The following is a 26658-nucleotide window of genomic DNA, read 5'->3' as shown; positions in this document are numbered from 1 at the left end:
CGAGATGTTTCCTGTTTCTTAAGGTAGAATTGTATTGCTATAAACTTCCCTCTTAGAACTGCTTTTCCTGACTCCCATAGGTTTTGGGTCGTCGTGTCTCCATTCTCATTTGTTTCTAGGTATTTTTTTATTTCATCTTAGATTTCTTCAGTGACAACTTCGTTATTAAGTAGTGTATTGTTTAGCGTCCATGTGTTTTTATTTTTTACAGATCTTTTCCTGTAATTGATATCTAGTCTCATAGCGTTGTGGTTGGAAAAGATAATTGATACAATTTCAATTTTCTTAAATTTACTGAGGCTTGATTTGTGACCCAAGATCAGATCTATCCTGGAGAATGTTCCATGAGCACTTGAGAAAAATGTGTATTCTGTTGTTTTTGGATGGAATGTCCTATAAATATCAATTAAGTCCATCTCGTTTAATGTATCATTTAAAGCTTGTGTTTCCATATTTGTTTTCATTTTGGATGATCATTCCATTGGTAAAAGTGGGGTGTTAAAGTCCCCTACTATGACTGTGTTACTGTCGATTTCCCCTTTTATGGCTGTTAGTAATTGCCTTACGTATTGAGGTGCTCCTATGTTGGGTGCATAAATATTTACAATTGTTATATCTTCTTCTTGGATTGATCCCTTTATCATTATGTAGTGTCCTTCTTTGTCTCTTCTAATAGTCTTCATTTTAAAGTCTATTTTGTCTGATATGAGACTTGCTACTCTAGCTTTCTTTTGGTTTCCATTTGCATGGAATATCATTTTCCATCTCCTTACTTTCAGTCTGTATGTGTCCCTAGGTCTGAAGTGGGTCTCTTGTAGACAGCATATATATGGGTCTTGTTTTTGTATCCATTCAACCAGTGTGTGTCGTTTGGTGGGAGCATTTAGTCCATTTACATTTAAGGTAATTATCGATATGTATGTTGCTATTCCCATTTTCTTAATTGTTTTGGGTTAGTTATTGTAGGTCTTTTCCTTCTGTTGTGTTTCTTGCCTAGAGAAGTTCCTTTAGCATTTGTTGTAAAGCTGGTTTCGTGGTGCTGAACTCTCTCAGCTTTTGCTTGTCTATAACGGTTTTAATTTCTCCATCAAATCTGAATGAGATCCTTGCTGGGTAGAGTAATCTTGGTTGCAGGTTTTTCTCTTTCATCACTTTAAATATGTCCTGCCTGTCCCTTTTTGCTTGCAGAGTTTCTGCTGAAAGATCAGCTGTTAATATTATGGGGATTCCCTTGTGTGTTATTTGTTGTTTTTCCCTTGCTGCTTTTAATATGTTTTCTTTGTATTTAATTTTTGACAGTTTGATTAATATGTTTCTTGGCATGTTTCTCCTTGGAGTTATCCTGTATGGGGCTCTCTGTGCCTCCTGGACTTGATTAACTATTTCCTTTCCCATATTATGGAAGTTTTCAACTATAATCTCTTCAAATATTTTCTCAGTCCCTTTCTTTTTCTCTTCTTCTCCTGGAACCCCTATAATTCGAATGTTGGTGCGTTTAGTGTTGTCCCAGAGGTCTCTGAGACTGTCCTCAGTTCTTTTCATTCTTTTTTCTTTCTTCTGCTCTGCAGTAGTTATTTCCACTATTTTCTCTTCCACGTCACTTATCCATTCTTCTGCCTCAGTTATTCTGCTATTGATCCCTTGTAGAGTATTTTTATTTTCATTTATTTTGTTGTTCATCATTGCTTGTTTCTTCTTTAGTTCTTGTAGTTCCTTATTAAATGTTTCTTGCATTTTCTCTACTCTGTTTCCAAGATTTTGGATCATCTTTACTATCATTATTCTGAATTCTGTTCCAGTTAGACTGCCTATTTCCTCTTCATTTTTGACGTTTGGTGGGTTTGTATCTTGCTCCTTCTCCTGCTGTGTGTGTTTCTTCTCATTTTGCTTATCTTACTGTGTTTGGGGTCTCCTTTTTGCATGCTGCAGGTTCGTAGTTCCCGTTATTTTTGGTGTCTGTCCCCAGTGGCTAAAGTTGGTTCAGTGGGTTGTGTAGGCTTGCTGGTGGAGGGGACTAGTGCCTGTGTTCTGGTGGATGAGGCTGGATCTTGTCTTTCTGGTGGGCAGGTGCACGTCTGATGGTGTGTTTTGGGATGTCTGTGGACTTATTATGATTTTAGGCAGTCTCTCTGCTAATGGGTGGTGTTGTGTTCCTGTCTTGGTAGTTGTTTGGCATAGGGTGTCCAGCACTGTAGCTTGCTGGTTGTTGAGTGAAGCTGGGTGTTGGTGTTGAGATGGAGATCTGGGATGTTTTCGCCAGGTGATATTACGTGGATCTGGGAAGTCTCTTGTGGACCAGTGTCCTGAAGTTGGCTCTCCCACCTCAGAGGCACAGCACTGACTCCTGGCTGCAGCACTGAGAGCCTTTCATCCACACGGCTCAGAATAAAAGGGAGAAAAAGTAGATAGAAAGAAAGAGGATAAAGTAAAATAAAGTTATTAAAATTAAAAATAATTATTAAGAAAAAATTTTTTTTCTGAAATAAAAAAAATAACAGCGGACGGAACCATAGGACAAATGGTGAAAGCAAAGCTATAGAGACAAATTTTCACAGAGAAGCATACACATACACAATCACAAAAAGAGGAAAAGGGGAAAAAATAATAAATCTTGCTCTCAAAGTCCACCTCCTCAATTTGGGATGATTCATTGTCTATTCAGGTATTCCACTGATGCATGGTACATCAAGTTGATTGTGGAGATTTAATCCGCTCCTCCTGAGGCTTTTGAGAGAGTTTTCCCTTGTTCTTCTTTGTTTGCACAGCTACCGGGGGGAGCGAGGGGTGTGGATGCGGGGCGAGCCTGCTGTGGCGGTGGTCGGTGGGACGTTGCACCAGCCTGAGGCGTGCCGTGCATTGTCCCGGGGAAGTTGTCCCTGGATCCCGGGACCCTGGCACTGGCGGGCTGCACAGGCTCTCCGGAAAGGAGGTGTGGATAGTGACCTGTGCTTGCACACAGGCTTCTTGGCGGCGGCAGCAGCAGCCTTAGCGTCTCATGCCCGTCTCTGGGGTCCACGCTGATAGCTGCAGCTTGCGCCCGTCTCTGGAGCTCCTTTAAGCAGTGCTCTTAATCCCCCCTCCTCGTGCACCAGGAAACACAGAGGGAAGAAAAAGTCTCTTGCCTCTTAGGCAGCTCCAGATCTTTTCCCGGACTCCCTCCTGGCTAGCTGTGGAGCACTAACCCCTTTAGGCTGTGTTCACACCGCCAGCCCCTGTACTCTCCCTTCGATCCGACCGAAGCCCAAGCCTCAGCTCCCAGCCCCTGCTGGCCCCGGTGGGTGAGCAGACAAGCCTCTTGGACTGATGAGTGCTGGCCGGCACCGATCCTCTTTGCAGGAATCTCTCTGCTTTGCCCTCTCCACCCCTGTTGCTGTGCTCTCCTCTGCGGCCCCGAAGCTTCCCCCCTCCGCCACTCGCAGTCTCCGCCCGCAATGGGGCTTCTTGTGTGTGGAAAGCTTTCCTCCTTCACCGCTCCATCCCACTGGTGCAGGTCCCGTCCCTATTCTTTTGTCTCTGTTTATTCTTTTTTCTTTTGCCCTACCCAGGTAAGTCGGCAGTTTCTTGCCTTTTGGGAGGTCTGAGGTCTTCTGCCAGCATTCAGTGGGTGTTCTGTAGGTGTTGTTCCACGTGTAGATGTATTTCTGATGTATCTGTGGGGAGGAAGGTGATCTCCGCATCTTACTGTTCCGCCATCTTCCTAATTGTCAATTCATTCTTTAGAATTTCCATTTTCAGTTTCTTTGAAGAAGAGTGAGAACTTAGAGATCCTTTTGATCTCCTTTTGATCCTCTGTGATTTTACAGATTTTCTGACTTTTATAATTATTTTACCTAGCTCTAATTCAACAGCAGCTATTTAACAACTCATGTTTACTGAGCCTTGCATATTCAGTTTAGGTTTCATAGAAAAAAACCCCAGCTCTTTTGTATTTTTATTTTTTTCACTTTGGGTCACATTTAATTAAATTGTACAATTATAATAATAGTTTATGACAATTATAGTAGATTGGCTTAACATCTGTTCCAACCTCCTTTTTGTATACCTTCTTGTACTGCAAAGGCTGGAAAAGTATAAACTCGTTCAGGGTAGGAATTAGGTTCTGCTAATGATAAACACATGTAAGAGACCTAAATTAGGAGATAAATAGGAGAAGCTGTGTACGAGAATCTGTTTTTGTGGATGAGAATCTAACAAGTGTAGCATGGCTCTAGAGCCAATAATTCTGGCAGCTGCTTCTCTCAGAGCTAAGTCAGGGTGTTCCTGCAGGCAGTAGCTCTGGCAGTAACTTCCTGACACCAGGATCTCAGCTAAAGAGGTGTGATCCTAGAACCAGTGGTTGGTGTAGCCACTTCCTTATTGTCCAGCTTCCTAATTGTGGTCTGTATATAATTTTTCTCAGCAAAACAGTTCTGCAATTAACTAAGCCAATAAGATTGACTTTTTTTTTTAGCATTTGCACTAGAAAATAGAGATCAGCTAGTTGATGGTGACTGCAGATAAAGCACCTATGCAGACAAATGTGGTGCTACTAATGTTATTAGTAAGGGTAACCCTATTTACTTCTACAAAGCTTTGTATGATTTCTCTTCATTTCTCCTCTTATTATGAAGCCAACCAAATATGATGGAACTTTCTCCTCTTTATTTTCTTACAGTTCTTACGTTTTGACTTGAGTATATATTTGAATAAATACAGCTAGGACCAGAACTATCTTACTATCCTGTACATAATATCTCTTCAAATGTTTGTTGAACTTACTAAAATTATTGATATCTAATTTTCAAGATTTGTTAACCATACATAAAAAATAATGCTTTGAAAAAGACTAATTCCTTAAACCTTTGCAGTACTTAAATGGCTTTATTTTCTCAATTATACTGCTAAGATCTTTGGAGAATTAGATAACATGTATTTACTTAGTATTTATAAATATATTATTGCAGCTAAATTATATTTCAAGGAAAACAAAGGTAAAAATTAACAGGAATGTAAAAGATATAAAGAGTAAAGAGCAAGTTTGAGTATATGTATGTATATCTTTGTTTATACTACTCATATATGAACCAACAGGAATATACTGTGTTTTTCAAGACCCATGAAACATTTACATAGATATGGGCTTCAGACCCTCCCCACCACATACATACATACAAATTAAACGTAACTCACACCTACATTAAATTAGAAATAACAGGAAGTGAGTGTAACGAATTTCTTTTAACTACATTTTCAACTACTGAGTTAAAGAGGAAAACTAAAATTAAAAACTGCATAAAATAAATAGCATATCAAACTAGTGAGATGCAGCCAAACTGGTGCTCAAAACATTTTTAATTAACTGAAAATAAGTTAGATAGTTTTGTTTACAGTGATGGCAACAGACTCCTTCTGAGAAAACTAGAGAATCTGGACAAAAACTAGAAAATCTTGACAAAAATTTGACAAAAATCAAATTTGTTTGAAGTGAATTGGAGTCAGTGTAGAATTGTAGGGTAAAGACCAGGAAAAGAAAGAAATCCAGGGATATGAGCCTGCATTTGGGTTTACTTTCCCTTAAATATATCTCCCGATGTCAGAAGAGGTGAAGAGTGGTTGAAAACTGAGCAGAGCTCGAAACAAATTCATGGAGCTAGAGAAATAAAAATTGAAATTCCGGGCCCATCAGACTTGAGGGTAGGTGGCTCAGGAACATCCAGGCTTTGAAGTAAGGGTGACTCCCCCAAAATAGACTAGTCCTGAAAAGATCTAAAACATGACTCTGATATTTGATACAACATGATGTTATAAAGGACATGATCAGGGATTGATAATACCCCTCCCATCTGAAAAAAGAAAAGGAAGACTTTTAGAGGAAGATAACATCATTGCTAGGCCTCAGAATATCTCTGTACTTTTTTACTTGTGATATCTGGCTAATATCTGGCGTAAAAAGAACTGGTAATGGTAAGATTGAAGACAGCGTGGTTAAAAAAATCATAAAAAAATAGTATACAATTGAAACAGATCCACAGTTTGGTCTTTAAAATAACTATGTACTATGTTCAATGAAATAAGACACAATTTTGGGAATTTTTATAAGAGAACTAAAAACTCTTAAAGAACCAAATAGAGATTCTAGAACTGAAAATTGCAGTAATAATGGAAATGAGACATAACTGAAGAGAGAATTAATGGAATGCAACCCAAGTCAGAAGAAAATATTCAGAATGAAGGTCAGAGATAGAAGGGGATAGAAAATGCAGAACAAAATAAATAAATAAAAACTAAGAGACATATGGGAAATAGTGAAATCAGCTAAAAGTCATATAGCTTGAGTCCCAGAAAGAGAAGACAGAGAGACATTGGTCCACAGATTAAGAACACACCATGCATCATAAGCAGGATAATACAAAAGTACTGTACCTAGGTACATTATTATAAAATCAAAGAAAACCAAAGAGAAAGAAAAAACTGAACAGCAGAAAGAGCTTATCTTATTATCTAGACACAATAAGATATTAACTGATTTCTCAACAGAGATACTGGAAATCAGGAGACAGTGGAATATTTTTAAAGTGCTGAAAGAAAAACTATCAGTGTGGAATTCTTTACCCAGTGAAATGTCGATCAGAAGAAAGGTCAGATGAAAAGAAATTGAGAGCATTATCATTAGCAAAATTAAAGAAAATCCTAAAAAGATATTCTACAAAAAGAAAATAATCCCAGATGAAAGCTTAGAATTACAGGAAATGGTGCCCATGGGAGAAAGTCTAATGAACATTAGCTATTCTAAAACAATAATAATGTCTCTAAAATATCTGTAGAGAATTAAATATAAGGCAGCAATATCATAAATTTAGGGAAAGGGCATTTGGAGTTAAAATATTCTCAGGTTCTAGCATTACCCAAAAGAAATATAATACTAATTTATTTTAGAGTTTGATACCTCAGTGATGCCTGTTTTAATCTTTAAAAAGTAAAGCCAACTGCCAACCAAGATAATGTAACTGCCAACCATGTAACTGCCAACCAAGATAATAGAGTAGAAAAATGAAGTAATAAAAAAAAACCCAAAAGAAAGCACGAAAGGAGAGAAAATTCATAATGGACAGGGCAAATAGAAAGCAAATACTAAGATAGTAGATATAAACTCAAATACGTTAGTAATTACATTAAACTTCAATGTAGTAAATGCTGCAATTGAAAGATAGTGATTTATCAGAGGAGATTAAAAAAGAAACCAGTTATAGTGTGTATTTCTTATCAGACAGATTTTTAAAATATAAGAATATTGAATGATTGCAAATAAGAGGATGGAAAATAGATAAACCATGCTGTGCTAACCAAAAGAAAGCTGGTAATAGCAGACATAGTAGACTTTAATGCAAGAAAAGAATATTATAAATAGGGATATTTCATAATGATAAAAGATATAACAGTTTTAAATTTTCAAGTACCCAGAGACTTGCCTGGTGGCACAGTGGTTAAGAATCCACTTGCCAATGCAAGGGACGTGGGTTCAAGCCCTGGTCTGGGAAGATCCCACATGCCGCGGAACAACTAAGCCTGTGCGCCACAACTACTGAAGCCTGTATGCCTAGAGCCCATGCTCTGCAACAGGAGAAGCCACCGCAATGAGAAGCCTGTGCACCACAACAAAGAGTAGCTCCTGCTTGCCGCAACTAGAGAAAGCCTGCACACAGCAGTGAAGACCCAATGCAGCCAAAAATAAATAAACAAACAAATAAATAAATAAACTTATTTATTTTTAAAAAATTTGCAAGTACCCAGTAACAAAGCCTCAGAATAGAAAATTTCAAGTTTTCTGTTCTTCTAGATTAGAAAAATTCAGTGACAGCATTGAATGGCAAAACAGACAAATCCACTGGATAGCAGGAAATATAAACATATTGCTCCTCAGTAATTGAAAGAAAAACTCAAAAAATAATATTTGAACCATGCAATTAACAAACCTACTTAACAGAAAAATACCTAATACCTTCAAAATACATATTCTTTTTAAGTACACATAAAACATTTCCAAAATTGACAAATCCAGAAAGTAACTCTTGGGACTTCCCTGGTGGTCCAGTGGGTAAGACTCTGCGCTCCCAATGCAGGGGGCCCTGGTTCAATCCCTGGTTGGGTAACTAGATCCCACATGCATGCTGCAACTAAGAAGTCTGCGTGCTGCAACCAGCCACGACGAAGATCCCGTGTGCTATAACTAAGACCTGGTGCAGCATGCATGCATGCCTGAATAAATAAATACATACATACATACATACATACATACATAAATAATATTTAAAGGAAAAAAAGAAAACAACTCTCAGATTTTTTAAGTACTCAGATTCTGTTCCTTAATAACAGTGAAAGTTGTATTAGAAATCTGTTCTTTTTTAAAAAAGAAAGAAAAAAGGAATCAGAAAATTCCCAGCTGTTTCTAATTAAGCAATATGCTTTTAAATATTACTCACAGGTCAAAGAATTAACCATGAAAGCTGGAGAATATTTTCAACTGATAGATAGTGAAAATACAGCATAAAAACTGTGGGTTGCTGTTAAGGCCATTCTTAGAGGGAAGTCCATACTCTTAAGTGCATATATTAGAAAAGAAGTCTGAAAATCAGTGGTCTCTAAGAATTTGCTGAACAGGTTAGGAAAAGAACAGCAAACTAAACCCAAAATTATGAAACATTTGGAGAATTAGGTTGCATCAGACAAGAGACAGCAGGATTGCAAATTGAAAAATTAAACACCCCTACCCCAAATACTTCAGATACTAAAACAAAAAAAAACTACTGATGCATATAGGTGGTCCTTGCTTTGCATGACAGTGCAGGACTATAAAAATGACATTGCAAGGTGTGTCCAAGGTGATGGAGTACGAAGACCCTGAACTCGCCTCCTCCTCTGGGCACACCAAAATTACAACTATTTACAGAGCAGCTATCAATGAGAATTACTTGAAGACTAGCAGAAAAGATTTTTCACAGCTTAAGATATAAGGAAAGAACCAAAACAAGATGGATAGGAGGGGCCAGAGACATAATGTAGTCAAGACCTGCACTTTCAGGTAGGTGACCCACAAATGGGAGGATAATCACAATCACAGAAGGTCTCCCTAAGGAGCAAGGGGTCCAAGCCCCACATCAGGCTCCCAAGCTGAGGGTCCTGCACTAGAAAGACAGGCCCTCAAAACATGTGTCTTTGAGAGCCAGCAGGACTTGCATATGGGAGAGCCAGAGGACTGTAGGTAGCAGAAACTCCACTGTTAAAGTGCACACACAAAATCTCACATGCTCTGAGTCCCAGAACTGAGACAGTAATTTGAAGGAGCCTGTTAAGACCCACTTGCTGATCTCATCGAGTCTCCTGGAGAGGCGGAGCAACTGGGACTCTTCCTGATGACACTGGCAACAGCCATTTTGGGGAGTTCATTCTACCATGAGGACACGGGTGCTGGCAAGTGCCATTTTGGAGTCCTCTCTCTAACCTACTAGCACTGGGGGCCTGCCTGCCCAACAGCAGATAAGCTCCAATTCCAGGACCTCCCAGGTGAGCAGCCAGCCTTGCAGGGACCTGGCTCCACCCACCAGTGGACTGGAACCAACCCCAGGCCTCCCCAACACCCACACCCAGGTACCCTGGGGCTCCACTCTACCCGCCATCAGGTCAGAACCAGCCTTGGAACACCCCTGGACTTGCTGCCAGCCACACCAGGACCCAGCCCTGCCCATCAGCTAGCCAGGACCAGCCCCAGAATCTCCAGAGTCCCAGAGCCAGCTTCATTAGGATGTGACCCCACCCACCAGTAGGCTGACATCAGCACTGGACCCCCTGGGTCCCACAGCCAGCACCCAGGGAACCAGATCTGTATACCACTGGGCTGAGACCCACCCCCGTGCCAGGTCATGCAACTAGCTATACCAGAACCCAGTACTGCCCACTAGTGGGCCAGCATCTACCCAAAGACGTCCCAGCCTGTGCATCCAACCATGCTGAAATCTGGCCTGACCACCAGCAGGCCAGCAGCCACCATGCAAGACAGGGCATAGCAGTCAAGCAGCCTAGGGATGAGCCTTGTCTACCAGTGTGCCGAGAGTAGTCAGCCTCATCACACAGAAGGGCCCACACAGCCCACATATGGGGTCAAGTGCTGCTGGGCCCCATAGGATGTCTCTTACTTAATACCACTTCTCCAACATCTGGAAACATAACTGACCTACTTAATACTTAGAAATAAACATGGAAAATTAGGCAGAATGAGGAGCGAAGGAATATGTTCCAAATGAAGACAAAACCCCAGAAGAACTAAGCCAAGGGGAGATAAGCAATCTACATGATAAAGAGTTCAAAAGAATGATAATAAAGATGCTCAGTGCAGCTCAGTGCTTTGTGTCCACCTAGAGGGGTGGGATAGGGAGGGTGGGAGGGAGATGCAAGAGGGAAGAGATATGGGGATATATGTATATGTATATGTATAGCTGATTCACTTTGTTATACAGCAGAAACTAACACACCATTGTAAAGCAATTAAACTCCAATAAAGATGTTTAAAAAAAAAAGAAAATTCACTCTGGCAGAAGCTAAAATTTGATATGATTACATTAAATACAGATAAATCATAATTGATAAAGCCTGTCTTGTAAAAAAAAAGAATATGTAAGTACATATTCACCTTATATTCAAGATATTTGCTTTTTCTTATAAATAGCTGTCAGAGTTTTATTTTCTAATCATCTTTCCTTTCTCCACTGATCTGATGTTATCTTTATTATAAACTAAATACATGCATTTGAGTTTGTAAAATAATCACAAAATGAGGAATACAGACACTTGAAAATGTTTAGAGAAAACTGTGTAACTGTGCTGATAAATGTGAAACTATAAGTGAAATAAACAATTTTCTATGAAAAAAAAGGTGCTCAGTGAACTCAGGAGAAGAATGAATGAACACAGTGAGAAGTTAGAAGTTTCTAACAAACAGTTAAAAAATCAAAAATATAAAGATGTAAACAGAGCTGAAGAAGATAATAACTGAAATAAAAAATACACTAGAAGGAATTAACAGTAGAGTATATGATACAGAGGAACAGATCAGTGAACTGGATGACAAAGTAGAAGAAATCACCTGAACTGAACAAAAAAAGAAAAAAGAGTTTTTTAAAAAGAGGACAGTTTAAGAGACCTCTGGGACAACATCAAGCATAATAACATTCAAAATATAGGAGTCCCAGAAGGAGGAAATAGAGAGAAAAGGGCAGAGGAGTTATTTGGAGAAATAATAGCTGAAAACTTTCCTGACCAGGGAAAGGAAGGTCCATGCAGGTCCAGGCAGCACATAGAGTCCCAAACAAAATGAATCCAAAGAAGTCCACACCAAGACACATTGTAATTAAAATGGCAAAAAGTTAAAGATAAAGGGAGAGTCTTAAAAGAAGCAAGGGAAAAGCAACTAGTAGCATACAGGGGAACTCCCATAAGGCTATCAATTGACTTTTTTTTTTTTTTTTTTTTTTTTTTTGCGGTTCGTGGGGCTCTCACTGCTGTGGCCTCTCCCATCGCGGAGCATAGGCTCTGGTCATGCAGGCTCAGTGGCCATGGCTCATGGGCCCAGCCGCTCCGCGACATGTGGTGTCTTCCCGGACCGGGGCACGAACCCGCGTCCCCTGCATCGGCAGGCGGACTCTCAACCATTGCACCACCAGGGAAGCCCTCAATTGACTTTTCAGCAACAACTTTGTGAGCAGAAGGGATTGGCACAATTGATTCAAATTGATGAACATACCAACCAAGAATACTCTACTCAGCAAGGCTATCATTCAAATTTGAAGGAGAGATAAAGAGTTTTACAGACAAGCGAAAGCTACAGAGTTCAGCATCACTAAACCAGCTTTACAAGAGATATTAAAGGGACTTTTCTAAGTGGAAAGGACTACAACTAGAAATAGGAAAACTGTGCAAAGAAAAGTCTGATTGGTAAAGACAAACATACAGTAAAATAGATCATCCACTTATAAAGCTAGTAGGAAGGTTAAAAGACAAAAGAAGAAAAAGCATCTATTTCCACAACAAGTATTTAAGGGATACACCCCACAAAAAGATATAAAATGTATCAAAAACGTTAAACATGTCAGGGGATTTTAAAAATGCAGGGTTGTCAGAATGGTTTGATCTTAAGGGATCATGAACTTAAAATAATCATATATGAATGAATTTAAAATATATATTATTTATTATATATATATATATCTTTATAAATATAGTTATATATGAACCTCATTGTAACCACAAACCAAAAATCTATAATAGATATGCAAAAAAGGAATCTAAACACCAAACTATAAACTATAACACTAAAGATAGTCACCCATTAGATCACAAGGATACAGAGCAAAAAAAAGAAAGGAAGAAGAGAGAACCACAAAAACAACCAGAAAACAATGAACAAAATGACAGTAAGTACATACATATCAATAATTATTTTAAATGTATTGGACTAAATGCTCCAAACAAAAGACTTAGAGTGACTGAATGGATACAGAAAGAAGAACTATATATATGCTTCCTAGAAGAGACTCACTTTAGATCTAAAGACACAGAGATGGAAAGTGAGAGTATGGAAAGAAGTTTTCCATACAAATGGAAACAAAAAGAAAGCTGGGGTAGCAATTCTTATATCAGACCAAAACAGAGTTTAAAACAAAGACTGTTACAAGAGACAGAGAAGGACATTACATAATGATAATGGGATCAATCCAACAATATATAATAATTGTAAATATTTATGTCCCAACTTAGGAGCACCTAAATATGTAAATCAAATATAAGTAGACATAAAGGGAGAAATTGTGTTGAGTTACACAATAATAATATGGTACTTTAGCACCCAACTTACATCAATGGAAGATCATGCATCAAGACAGAAAATCAATAAGGAAACGCTAGCCTTACATCAGATAGACTTTATTTATATGTACATCTATGTATATATATGTATGTATAAAACATTCCATCCCAAAAGCAACAGAATAAACATTCAACTACATATAGAACATTTTCCAGGATAGAGCACATACTAGGCCACAAAATAAGTCTCGGTAAATTTAAGAATATTGAAATTATATTAAACGTCTTTTACAGTCACAATGCTATGAGACTAGAAATAAACTACAATGAAAAAACTACCAAAAAAAAAAAAAAACCAGTGGAGGCTAAGCAATATGCTACTAAACAACCAATTGGTCACTGAAGAAATCAAACAGGAAGTCAAAAAATACCTGGAGTCAAATTAAAATAGAAATATAATGGTGGAAAAGCTTTGGGAAGCAGTAAAAGCTGTTCTCAGAGGAATGTTTCTAGCAATATAGGCCTACCTAAGGAAGTAAGAAAAATCTCAAATAAGCAATCTCACCTTACACCTAGAGGAACTAGAAAAAGAACTAATAAAACCCAAAGTTAGTAGAAGAAGAGGATCAGAGCAGAAATAAATGTAATAGAGACTTTTAAAAAAATAGAGAGAATCAGTGAAACTAAACTCTGGTTCCTTGAAAAGATAAACAAAATTGATAAACCTTTAGCCAGAGTCATTAAGAAAAAGAAAGGACCCAAGTAAAATCAGAGATGAAAGAGAATTTACAGATTCATATTTCTGTACTGACAATACAGAAATATGAAAGATCATAAGAGATTAGTGTGAAAAATTATACACCAATAAAATGGAGAACCAAGAAGAAATGGATAAATACCAGAGACGTACAATCTAGGTACAAGACAAGGATGCCCACTCTCACCACTTTTATTCAACATAGTATTGGAAGACCTAGCCACAGCCATAAGACAAGAAAAAGAAATAAAAGGTATCCAAATAAGAAGGGAAGAGGTAAAATGTCTACTATACATAGAAAATCCTAAAGATGCCACCAGAAAACTACTAGAGCTCATTAGTAAATTCAGTAAAGTTTCAGGATACAAAGTTAACATACAGAAATCTGTTGCATTTCTATACACTAACAATGAAGTATGAGAAAGATAAATTAAGGAAACAACCCCAATTTACCTTCACATCAAAGAGAATAAGATAGCTAGGAATAAACCTACCTAAAGAGGCACAAGACCTGTGTTCCAGAAACTGTAAGACATGATGAAAGCCGTCCAAGGACTAAATTCCAAAAGTTAAAGTTTGGAGAGATGAAAATTCCACTGAGACTGAGAAAGAGAGAAACACTGTACAGAATAGTTTAAAAAAAAATTCCAGAAGAGAATAAGCAATAGGTGACATTTACAATTTACAGATTGGGAAACTGAGGCCAAAGGAGGTTAAGGAACTTGTCCAAAGTCACATAGCTAACTAAATGAGATACTGGTTTCAAATTCAGGCAGTTTGGTTAAGGCAATATGCCTGTAACTATTAAGGGTTCTTTTTTTTGTTTAGTTTTTGCTTTTTTTTAATTGAAGTATAGTTGCTGTGCAGTATTATATAAGTAACAGATGTACAATATAGTGATTCACAATCTTTAAAGGTTATACTCCATTTATAGTTACGATAAAATATTGGCTATATTCCCTGTGTTTTATAACATATCTTCTTAGCTTATTTTATATCTAATAATTTGTACTTCTTAATCCAGTACCCTTCTACTGCCTTTCCCCCCTTCCCTTGCCCCACTGGTACCTGAGGTTATTATCTTGTGACTTACTTGATGAACTTTGTTTTCAATAAATATGATTTTTTTTCCAGAAGATCTTTTTTTTATTTATTTTTTATTTTTTAATTTTTTGCTTTATAACAAATTTAATCAGTTATACATATACATATGTTCCCATATCCCCTCCCTTTTACGTCTCCCTCCCACGCTCCCTATCCCACCCCTCCAGGCGGTCACAAAGCACCAAGCTGATCTCCCTGTGCTTTGCGGCTGCTTCCCACTAGCTATCTACCTTACGTTTGGTAGTGTATATGTGTCCATGCCGCTCTTTCACTTTGTCACAGCTTACCCTTCCCCCTCCCCATATCCTCAAGTCCATTCTCTAGTAGGTCTGTGTCTTTATTCCTGTCTTACCCCTATGTTCTTCATGACATTTTTTTTTCTTAAATTCCATGTATATGTGTCAGCATACAGTATTTGTCTTTCTCTTTCTGACTTACTTCACTCTGTATGACAGACTCTAGGTCCATCCAACTCATTACAAATAGCTCAATTTCATTTCTTTTTATGGCTGAGTAATATTCCATCATATATATATGCCACATCTTCTTTACCCATTCATCCGATGATGGACACTTAGGTTGTTTCCATCTCCGGGCTATTGTAAATAGGGCTGCTATGAACATTTTGGTACATGTCTCTTTTTGAATTATGGTTTTCTCAGGGTATATGCCCAGTAGTGGGATTGCTGGGTCATATGGTAGTTCTATTTTTAGTTTTTTAAGGAACCTCCATACCGTTCTCCATAGTGGCTGTACCAATTAACATTCCCACCAGCAGTGCAAGAGGGTTCCCTTTTTTCCACACGCTCTCCAGCATTTATTGTTTCTAGATTTTTTGATGATGGCCATTCTGACTGGTGTGAGATGATATCTCATTGTAGTTTTGATTTGCATTTCTCTAATGAGTAAAGATGTTGAGCATCCTTTCATGTGTTTGTTGGCAGTCTGTATATCTTCTGTGGAGAAATGTCTATTTAGGTCTTCTGCCCATTTTTGGATTGGGTTGTTTGTTTTTTTGCTATTAAGCTGCATGAGCTGCTTATAAATTTTGGAGATTAATCCTTTGTCACTTGCTTCATTTGCAAATATTTTCTCCCATTCTGAGGGTTGTCTTTTGGTCTTGTTTATGGTTTCCTTTGCTAAGTTTCATTAGGTCCCATGTGTTTATTTTTATCTTTATTTCCATTTCTCTAGGAGATGGGTCAAAAAGGATCTTGCTGTGATTTATGTCATAGAGTGTTCTGCCTATGTGTTCCTCTAAGAGTTTGATAGTGTCTGGCCTTACATTTAGGTCTTTAATCCATTTTGAGCTTATTTTTGTGTATGGTGTTAGGGAGTGATCTAATCTCATACTTTTACATGTCCCTGTCCAGTTTTCCCAGCACCACTTATTGAAGAGACTGTCCTTTCTCCACTGTACATTCCTGCCTCCTTAATCAAAGATAAGGTGACCATATGTGCGTGGGTTTATCTCTGGGCTTTCTATCCTGTTCCATTGATCTATCTTTCTGTTTTTGTGCCAGTACCATACTGTCTTGATTACTGTAGCTTTGTAGTATAGTCTGAAGTCAGGGAGCCTGATTCCTCCAGCTCCATTTTTCGTTCTCAAGATTGCTTTGGCTATTCGGGGTCTTTTGTGTTTCCATACAAATTTTGAAATTTTTTGTTCTAGTTCTGTGAAAAATGCCAGTGGTAGTTTGATAGGGATTGCATTGAATCTGTAGATTGCTTTGGGTAGTAGAGTCATTTTCACAATGTTGATTCTTCCAATCCAAGAACATGGTACATCTCTCCATCTATTTGTATCATCTTTAATTTCTTTCATCAGTGTCTTATAATTTTCTGCATACAGGTCTTTTGTCTCCTTAGGTAGGTTTATTCCTAGATAGTTTATTCTTTTTGTTGCAATGGTAAATGGGAGTGTTTCCTTGATTTCACTTTCAGATTTTTCATCATTAGTATATAGGAATGCCAGAGATTTCTGTGCATTAATTTTGTATCCTGCTACTTTACCAAATTCATTGATTAGCTCTAGTAGTTTTCTGGTAGCATCTTTAGGATTCTCTATGTATAGTATCATGTCATCTGCAAACAGTGACAGCTTTACTTCTTCTTTTCCAATTTGGATTCCTTTTATTTCCTTTTCTTCTCTGATTGCTGTGGCTAAAACTTCCAAAACTATGTTGAATAAGAGTGGTGAGAGTGGGAAGCCTTGTCTTGTCCCTGATCTTAGTGGAAATGGTTTCAGTTTTTCACCATTGAGGACGATGCTGGCTGTGGGTTTGTCATATATGGCCTTTATTATGTTGAGGAAAGTTCCCTCTATGCCTACTTTCTGCAGGGTTTTTATCATAAATGGGTGTTGAATTTTGTCGAAAGCTTTCTCTGCATCTATTGAGATGATCATATGGTTTTTCTCCTTCAATTTGTTAATATGGTGTATCACGTTGATTGATTTGCGTATATTGAAGAATCCTTGCATTCCTGGAATAAACCTCACTTGATCATGGTGTATGATCCTTTTAATGTGGTGTTGGATTCTGTTTGCTAGTATTTTGTTGAGGATTTTTGCATCTATGTTCATCAGTGATATTGGCCTGTAGTTTTCTTTCTTTGTGACATCCTTGTCTGGTTTTGGTATCAAGGTGATGGTGGCCTCGTAGAATGAGTTTGGGAGTGTTCCTCCCTCTGCTATATTTTGGAAGAGTTTGAGAAGGATAGGTGTTAGCTCTTCTCTAAATGCTTGATAGAATTCGCCTGTGAAGCCATCTGGTCCTGGGCTTTTGTTTGTTGGAAGATTTTTTATCACAGTTTCAATTTCAGTGCTTGTGATTGGTCTGTTCATATTTTCTATTTCTTCCTGATTCAGTCTTGGCAGGTTGTGCATTTCTAAGAATTTGTCCATTTCTTCCAGGTTGTCTATTTTATTGGCATAGAGTTGCTTATAGTAATCTCTCATGGTCTTTTGTATTTCTGCAGTGTCAATTGTTACTTCTCCTTTTTCATTTCTAATTCTATTGATTTGAGTCTTCTCCCTTTTTTTCTTGATGAGTCTGGCTAATGGTTTATCAATTTTGTTTATCTTCTCAAAGAACCAGCTTTTAGTTTTATTGATCTTTGTTATCGTTTCCTTCATTTCTTTTTCATTTATTTCTGATCTGATTTTTATGATTTCTTTCCTTCTGCTAACTTAGGGGTGTTTTTGTTCTTTCTCTAATTGCTTTAGGTGCAAGGTTAGGTTGTTTATTCGAGATGTTTCCTGTTTCTTAAGGTGGGATTGTATTGCTATAAACTTCCCTCTTAGAACTGCTTTTGCTGCATCCCATAGGTTTTGGGTCATCGTGTCTCCATTGTCATTTGTTTCTAGGTATTTTTTAATTTCCTCTTTGATTTCTTCAGTGATCACTTCGTTATTAAGTAGTGTATTGTTTAGCTTCCATATGTTTGTATTTTTTACAGATCTTTTCCTGTAATTGATATCTAGTCTCATAGCATTGTGGTCGGAAAAGATACTTGATACAATTTCAATTTTCTTAAATTTACCAAGCCTTGTTTTGTGACCCAAGATATGGTCTATCCTGGAGAATGTTCCATGAGCACTTGAGAAAAATGTGTATTCTGTTGTTTTTGGATGGAATGTCCTATAAATATCAATTAAGTCCATCTTCTTTAATGTATCATTTAAAGCTTGTGTTTCCTTATTTATTTTCATTTGGATGAAAGTGGGGTGTTAAAATCCCCTACTATGATTGTGTTACTGTCGATTTCTCCTTTTATGGCTGTTAGTATTTGCCTTATGTATTGAGGTGCTCCTATGTTGGGTGCATAAATGTTTACAATTGTTATATCTTCTTCTTGGATCGATCCCTTGATCATTATGTAGTGTCCTTCTTTGTCTCTTCTAGTAGTCTTTATTTTAAAGTCTATTTTGTCTGATATGAGACTTGCTACTCCAGCTTTCTTTTGGTTTCCATTTGCATGGAATATCTTTTTCCATCCCCTTACTTTCAGTCTGTATGTGTCTCTAGGTCTGAAGTGGGTCTCTTGTAGACAGCATATATATGGGTCTTGTTTTTGTATCCATTCAGCCAATCTATGTCTTTTGGTGGGAGCATTTTGTCCATTTACATTTAAGGTAATTATCGATATGTATGTTCCTATTCCCATTTTCTTAATTGTTTTGGGTTCGTTATTGTAGGTCTTTTCCTTCTGTTGTGTTTCTTGCCTAGAGAAATTCCTTTAGCATTTGTTGTAAAGCTGGTTTCGTGGTGCTGAACTCTCTCAGCTTTTGCTTGTCTATAACGGTTTTAATTTCTCCATCAAATCTGAATGAGATCCTTGCTGGGTAGAGTAATCTTGGTTGCAGGTTTTTCTCCTTCATCACTTTAATTATGTCCTGCCTCTCCCTTCTGTCTTGTAGAGTTTCTGCTGAGAGATCAGCTGTTATCCTGATGGGGATTCCCTTGTGTGTTATTTGTTGTTTTTGCCTTGCTGCTTTTAATATGATTTCTTTGTGTTTAATTTTTGACAGTTTGATTAATATGTGTCTTGGCGTATTTCTCCTTGGATTTATTCTGTATGGGACTCTCTGTGCCTCCTGGACTTGATTAACTATTTCCTTTCCCATATTAGGGAAGTTTTCAACTATAATCTCTTCAAATATTTTCTCAGTCCCTTTCTTTTTCTCTTCTTCTTCTGGAACCCCTATAATTCGAATGTTGGTGCGTTTAATGTTGTCCCAGAGGTCTCTGAGACTGTCCTCTGTTCTTTTCATTCTTTTTTCTTTATTTTGCTCTGCATCAGTTATTTCCACTATTTTATCTTCCACCTCACTTATCCGTTCTTCTGCCTCAGTTATTCTGCTATTGATCCCATCTAGAGTATTTTTTATTTCATTTATTGTGTTTTTAATCGATGCTTGATTCATCTTTAGTTCTTCTAGGTCCTTGTTAACTGTTTCTTGCATTTTGTCTATTCTATTTCCAAGATTTTGGATCTGGGAAATAGAATCTTGGATCATCTTTACCATCATTATTCTGAATTCTTTTTCAGGTAGACTGCCTATTACCTCTTCATTTGTTAGGTCTGGTGGGTTTTTATCTTGCTCCTTCTCCTGCTGTGTGTTTTTCTGTCTTCTCATTTTGCTTATCTTACTGTGTTTGGGGTCTCCTTTTTGCAGGCTGCTGGTTCGTAGTTCCCGTTGTTTTTGGTGTCTGTCCCCAGTGGCTAAGGTTGGTTTAGTAGGTTGTGTAGGCTTCCTGGTGGAGGGGACTAGTGCCTGTGTTCTGGTGGATGAGGCTGGATCTTGTCTTTCTAGTGGGCAGGTCCACGTCTGGTGGTGTGTTTTGGGGTGTCTGCAGACTTTTTATGATTTTAGGCCACCTCTCTGCTAATGGGTGGCGTTGTGTTCCTGTCTTGCTAGTTGTTTGGCATACGTTGTCCAGCACTGTAGCTTGCTGGTCGTTGAGTGAAGCTGGGTGCTGGTGTTGAGATGGAGATCTCTGGAAGATTTTTGCCGTTTGATATTATGTGGAGCTGGGAGGTCTCTTGTGGACCAGTGTCCTGAAGTTGGCTCTCCCACCTCAGAGGCACAGCACTGACTCCTGGCTCCTCAATTTGGGATGATCTGTTGTCTATTCATGTATTCCACAGATGCAGGGTACATCAAGTTGATTGTGGAGCTTTAATCCGCTGCTTCTGAGGCTGCTGGGAGAGGTTTCCCTTTCTCTTCTTTGTTCTCACAACTCCCTCAGCTTTGGATTTGGCCCCGCCTCTGCTTGTAGGTCGCCAGAGGGCGTCTGTTCTTCGCTCAGAAAGGACAGGGTTAAAGGAGCAGCCTCTTCGGGGACTCTGGCTCACTCAGTCCGGGCGGGAGGGAGGGGCACGGAGTGCGGGGCGAGCCTGCAGCAGCAGAGGTCGGCGTGACATTGCACCAGCCCGAGGCGTGCCGTGCGTTCTCCCAGGGAAGCCGCCCCTGGCTCCCGGGACCCCGGCAGTGGTGGGCTGCACAGGCTCCCGGAAGGGCGGTGTGGACAGTGACCTGCGCTCGCACACAGGCTTCTTGGCGGCGCCAGCAGCAGCCCCAGCGTCCCACGCCCGTCACTGGGCTCCGCGCTTTCAGTCGTGACTCGCGCCCGTCTGTGGAGCCCCTTTAAGCAGCGCTCTTAATCCCGTCTCCTCGCGCACCAGGAAACCAAGAGGGAAGAAAAAGTCTCTTGCCTCTTCGCAGCTCCAGAGTTTTCCCGGCCTCCCTCCCGGCTAGCTGTGGCACATTAGCCCCCTTCAGGCTGAGTTCTCACCGCCAGCCCCAGTCCTCTCCCTGCACTCTGACTGAAGCCCGAGCCTCAGCTTCCAGCGCCGCCCGCCCCGGCGGGCGAGCAGACAAGCCTCGGGCTGGTGAGTGCCGCTTGGCACCGATCCTCTGTGCGGGGATCTCTCCGCTTTGCCCTACCCAGGTATGTGGGGAGTTTCTTGCCTTTTGGGAAGTCTGGGCTCTTCTACCAGCGTTCAGTAGGTGTTCTGTAGGAGTTGTTCCACGTGTAGCTGTCTTTCTGGTGTATCCATCGGAGGAAGGTTATCTCCGCGTTTTACTCTTCCGCCATCTTACCCGGAAGCAATAAATATGTTTTAAGATTGCGTTTTTCTAGTTTCAGTGGAGATTGTAGTGTTAGTAGATAATTCTGTTTAAATTATTTTAGAGAGATGGATGCAATTCCTTTGGGAAAGTTTTACTTTGAGATGTGTTTATTATAAATAATGTTTTCTGGTTACAATTATATAAATTCAGTGTTTCTAAGTTTTTCTGATATTAAAAAACATTTTTCCTTCTAGGAGTACATCATTTTGACATAAACACCTAATCAGTCTTTTAAGTTGAAACTTTCTATGCTTTTTTTTTTTTTTTGGTGTAATTTCAAAGCATGAAATACTTGTAATTTACTTTAATGTAAGGTTAAAGTTGAATTTAAGGCTTTCAGAGTTATGGTCAAATTTATGTAAGAAAGTGCTGGCAAGTAAATCCTCTAGTCTTGATTTCATAACCATCAAGAATTTTATTCTATGCTTTATAAACTGGAACTAGTGAGAAATCAGATGAGTTTTGTGAAACACAATGAAGAAATTAACAATAATTCTACAAGATTTAAAATTCCCTTTCCATTTAAGTAACTAGATGAAATTATCGTATTTAAAATTTTTTTCTGAATGACTTGTCAATTAATAAGGTATAATTTCAGTATTTTACCTCTTTAAAAAATTAAAATCTTCCTAGGACAAACTGAATTATGTATGTTTGAATTAATTATGACAAATTTAATTCATTCACAATCGTGATGTATTTTTTCTTATAGTACATTATTTAATGGTTTTAAAACACTTCTAAATTTAGAGGTTGACTTAAAAATGATTTTTGTGTAAATAGTGATTTTTTGACCCAAATGTTTATTTAGTTGACCTGAAACAGTAATTACTATTACCAAAATTAGATTATTGTTAACTGTTTGTTCCAAAGGTTGCACAGTGAATTAAAAGATGCTGTTGAAAAGCAATTGGAGGGCATTCCCTTTGGCACAGAGATGGGAAATGAGATATGTACAGATGATGAAACAGTCAGGAATCTTCAAGAACAACTACAACTGGCCAATCAAGTGAGTGATATATGTATTGAATTATATCCTAAATAAACAGAGAGTTTCTAAAAAATTTATAGTCAATCATTATTTATGAATGATAATAACAGAATATTGAAATTGTTACCATAATGATTTTCTACAGTTTGCAAAATAGTTAACAGGTAACAAAGCTTGTAATATGTGCCCTCCCTGTATGTTATAAATGTAGTTGCCTTGTATATATTTTAACGGAATCATAATTCTTTTGGCATGATTTTTTAAGTGTTATAAAATATTTTAATGCCAAAGAAAATTTTTAAGAAAAGAATCAATTATCCACTTACCTAAATTTCCATTTTTCATTTTCCTGTGTTTTCTCTTGATAGTGTTTTCTTCAATTTTCAAAGATTATAGAATTATATTTTTCTAAAGTTATGCTTCTTTTAGAATTATACTTTTTCTCCTTTTTTCCTCCTTCATGGTAATTGAAATATTTGGGAAGCTATATTGTATATATCCTGCTTTCAGCACCACAGTTTTTTTTTGGTTATATGTAAGGGAATTTTATTGTAATTTACAATTTTGCATCCTAGGTATCTCATATCTTTTATGGATTTTAATTCCATTCTTCTACCTTCCTGTGTGCCTCAGTTTCTTCATTTTATAAATGAGGATTAGAAATTCTTTATTACAATTTTGATTTTGTAGTTATCTATGAAAAGTCATATTTTTTTATTCCTTGGAAATTTGGTTTTGGAATTCTTTGCTTTTGAAAGTGATATTTTAAGTTAATCAGATAGGTTGTATCTACCTTGATAAGGAGCATTATGTAGCACTGAACTCTTTTTAATGTGTAAAGGGAAGGAATTTGAAAAATAATAGAGGCAAAAATAATGAGAAAAGCATGTTCTTTACTCTGTTCTAGACTAGTATTTCAGAAAGGATTTATTAATGTTGACATATAAATACATGAATATTAATGTAAACTTATAAATGCTTTCTAACAAGGTATTAAATATGTCTTTTGAAAGCTGCGGCAGAATATGCATTTCTCATTACTATTAAAAAATATTGTGACAGACCATATGTAAAAATACACCTTCAATATAGACACTGATTACTTGTCAGTCATACCTCAATAAATCCAAATTTTTTTATTTTATAAAAAGAAAAAAGAGTGTAAAACTAGATAGGATTTGTTTTTTGTTTTGTTTTCTTTTTTGAAACTAGAAATCTTATGTCTAAAATGCATCTCCCTTTAGTACTTTTGTTGCTATAATTTCTTTTTGTTGTTGTTGCTATAAATTCTATTGCTAAATTTTGTTCTTTTTTTTTTTAAACCACACTTGTTCTCTTGCTTCTCACCTCTTTCTCCTCCTATCTTCTCCTGTCTTTGCCTTTCTCCATCTCCATCTTACTTGGTACATATTATTTTTCTGAAGACGGGGTCCTACCTTTTTGCTACATTTTGGATCATTACTTCACAGAAGCTTTGGTGAGGTACAAGTTTGACCAGTCAAAAATGAAAAAGGTGGGGTTCCCTGGTGGCGCAGTGGTTGGGAGTCCAAGGAGCGGCTGGGCCTGTGAGCCATGGCCACTGGGCCTGTGCCTCCGGAGCCTGTGCTCTGCAGCGGGAGAGGCCACAACAGTGAGAGGCCCGCATACCGCAAAAAAAAAAAAGGTGATTTGTTAAAAACAAATTTTGCCACAATATCTGCAATGTATTTTGTATATAAGTATGGAATTTTAACTGAGTGAGAGTTTAGGCAATTTTATAAAGTATAAGTAATAGAAAATGTTAATAAATCCATAAAATAATGTCAAATGTTAATTCTGCTTATTACTTCTACATACATGTTTATTAAATTTATTATTAAGTTCTAGTAAAACACATACAATTGTTTTGGTATCCATCACTAGATTGAAAGCCCTTTGTGTTGTGTGTGAAGACTAGGTGAATGCAAACTGAATAAATTTAAAACTCAATAAAATACAATTTATAGTATAATTGAGAGAAAGAGGGAGAATTCTTTATTATATTATGCTTTATTAAAGTAATAAGTCTAGAGAATTTAACAGAAGATTCAAATATCTTTATCCATTCCACATATATTTATTCAGTGTCTATTATATATGAGGCACTGTGCTTAGTATTTATCATATACAGTGGAGAATGTTGGCTCCTACTTTTGTGAAACACACAAGCTTTTGGAAGAAAAGTTTGGTCAAACTTCTTGAGTTTGGTCCCCATTCTACTTTGTAGCTCTGTGATCTTGGGAAACTTCTTTGTGCTTCACCTTCTTCATTTATAAATGGAGATTATAATAATTCTTATTTTATGGAGTTCTTATGGTAATTAAAATTTTGAATCCCCATTAAGCACATAGGGTAATGCCTAGCACATGTGTGAGTTCATAAATCTACCTATTATTTTTATCACCTTTATCATTATTATTACTAAAGAGCATGATAAAGCAGAATTAAAATTAGGTGCAAAAGGTTCTGTGTATCTCAAGTATAGTTACTTTGGGAGCCAGTAGCACTAGTACAATATCAAGTACCTAACTAAATATTTTTAGTTTGGAGTATTTTGTTCTCCTATAATAGTGTGATTTGTAAAAATCTTTCTGGAGGGCAGTTTGGCAGTAAGAGCCCTAGAAATGTTCATATCCTTTAACCAATTAATTAGATGGTGACATCACATAGATTCTAGGAATCTGTCCTAAGAAACAGTATATAAAAATATCTGAATAAATATATTCATTATAGTAATGTGGTTTTTTTGTTTGTTTGTTTGTTTGCCATACGCGGGCCTCTCACTACTGTGGCCTCTCCCATTGCGGAGCACAGACTCCGGACGCGCAGGCTCAGCGGCCATGGCTCACGGGCCCAGCCGCTCCGCGGCATGTGGGATCCTCCCAGACCGGGGCATGAACCCGTGTCCCCTGCATCGGCAGGCGGACTCTCAACCACTGCGCCACCAGGGAAGCCCTATAGTAATGTTTTGATAGTGAAAAATTGGAAGTAGTTTAAAAACCTAAATGTGTGGAATCACTTAAATTGTGTTTTTTCCAAATGATGCGTTATACATTAGTACAGTGGTTCTCAAATTTTGGTGTGTATCATAATCACCCGAGGGCTTACTGAAATAAAGATTGTCACCCGCTCCCCCAAGTTTTTGATTCAAGAAGTCTACAATATGCCTCAATAATTTACATTTCTAACAGGTTCTAAGGTATTGATGCTAGTCCTTTGAGAACCACTGGCTTAGGAGAATCTGGGCTTTCTTCATAGTCCAGATGACTCTTACCATCAGGCACATTTGGGAGACTGCACTCTGTTGAGTTATGAGTCATTTTTATGACTATTCTATTGAAAAGAAAGCAGTCTTAAGGAAGTAAAATGAATTGTACAGGGTCATTCAGCCAGAATTAGAAATCCAACCCAAATTCTGGCGCCAGATTCTGCTTTTTTTTTTGTCTGTTTTTTTTTACATCTTAATTGCAGTATAATTGCTTCACAATGGTGTGTTAGTATCTGCTTTATAACAAAATGAATCAGTTATACATATACATATGTTCCCATATCCCCTCCCTCTTGCGTCTCCCTCCCACCCTCCCTATCCCACCCATCCAGGCGGTCACAAAGCACCGAGCTGATCTCCCTGTGCTATGCGGCTGCTTCCCACTAGCTATCTACCTTACGTTTGGTAGTGTATATATGTCCATGCCTCTCTTTTGCTTTGTCACAGCTTACCCTTCCCCCTCCCCATATCCTCAAGTCCATTCTCTAGTGGGTCTGTGTCTTTATTCCTGTCTTCCCTAGGTTCTTCATGACATTTTTTTCTTCTTAAATTCCATATATATGTGTTAGCATACAGTATTTGTCTTTTTCTTTCTGACTTACTTCACTCTGTATGACAGACTCTAGGTCTATCCACCTCATTACAAACAGCTCAATTTCATTTCTTTTTATGGCTGAGTAATATTCCATTGTATATATGTGCCACATCTTCTTTATCCATTCATCTGATGATGGACACTTAGGTTGTTTCCATCTCCGGGCTATTGTAAATAGGGCTGCTATGAACGTTTTGGTACATGACTCTTTTTGAATTATGGTTTTCTCAGGGTATATGCCCAGTAGTGGGATTGCTGGGTCATATGGTAGTTCTATTTTTAGTTTTTTAAGGAACCTCGATACTGTTCTCCATAGTGGCTGTACCAATTAACATTCCCACCAGCAGTGCAAGAGGGTTCCCTTTTTTCCACACCCTCTCCAGCATTTATTGTTTCTAGATTTTTTGATGGTGGCCATTCTGGCTGGTGTGAGATGATATCTCATTGTAGTTTT

General features: G+C 37.8%; 1 protein-coding gene across 3 annotated transcripts in view; it reads left to right on the top strand.

Moving 5' to 3' along the window:
• SCLT1 (sodium channel and clathrin linker 1) overlaps positions 1–26658 on the top strand; it is a 284010-nt gene that overhangs the window by 83289 nt on the left and 174063 nt on the right. For all 3 annotated transcript variants that reach the window (XM_081228387.1, XM_081228386.1, XM_081228385.1), the window contains one exon: positions 22206–22341. In XM_081228387.1, coding sequence (XP_081084513.1) covers positions 22206–22341 — 136 coding nt within the window. The remainder of the gene's footprint in view (positions 1–22205; positions 22342–26658) is intronic.

Source organism: Mesoplodon bidens, assembly GCF_964165515.1.
Source record: "Mesoplodon bidens genome assembly, chromosome: 1".
In the NCBI taxonomy this organism is placed as follows: Eukaryota; Metazoa; Chordata; class Mammalia; order Artiodactyla; family Ziphiidae; genus Mesoplodon; species Mesoplodon bidens.
This window is presented reverse-complemented; position numbering and strand designations above follow the sequence as displayed.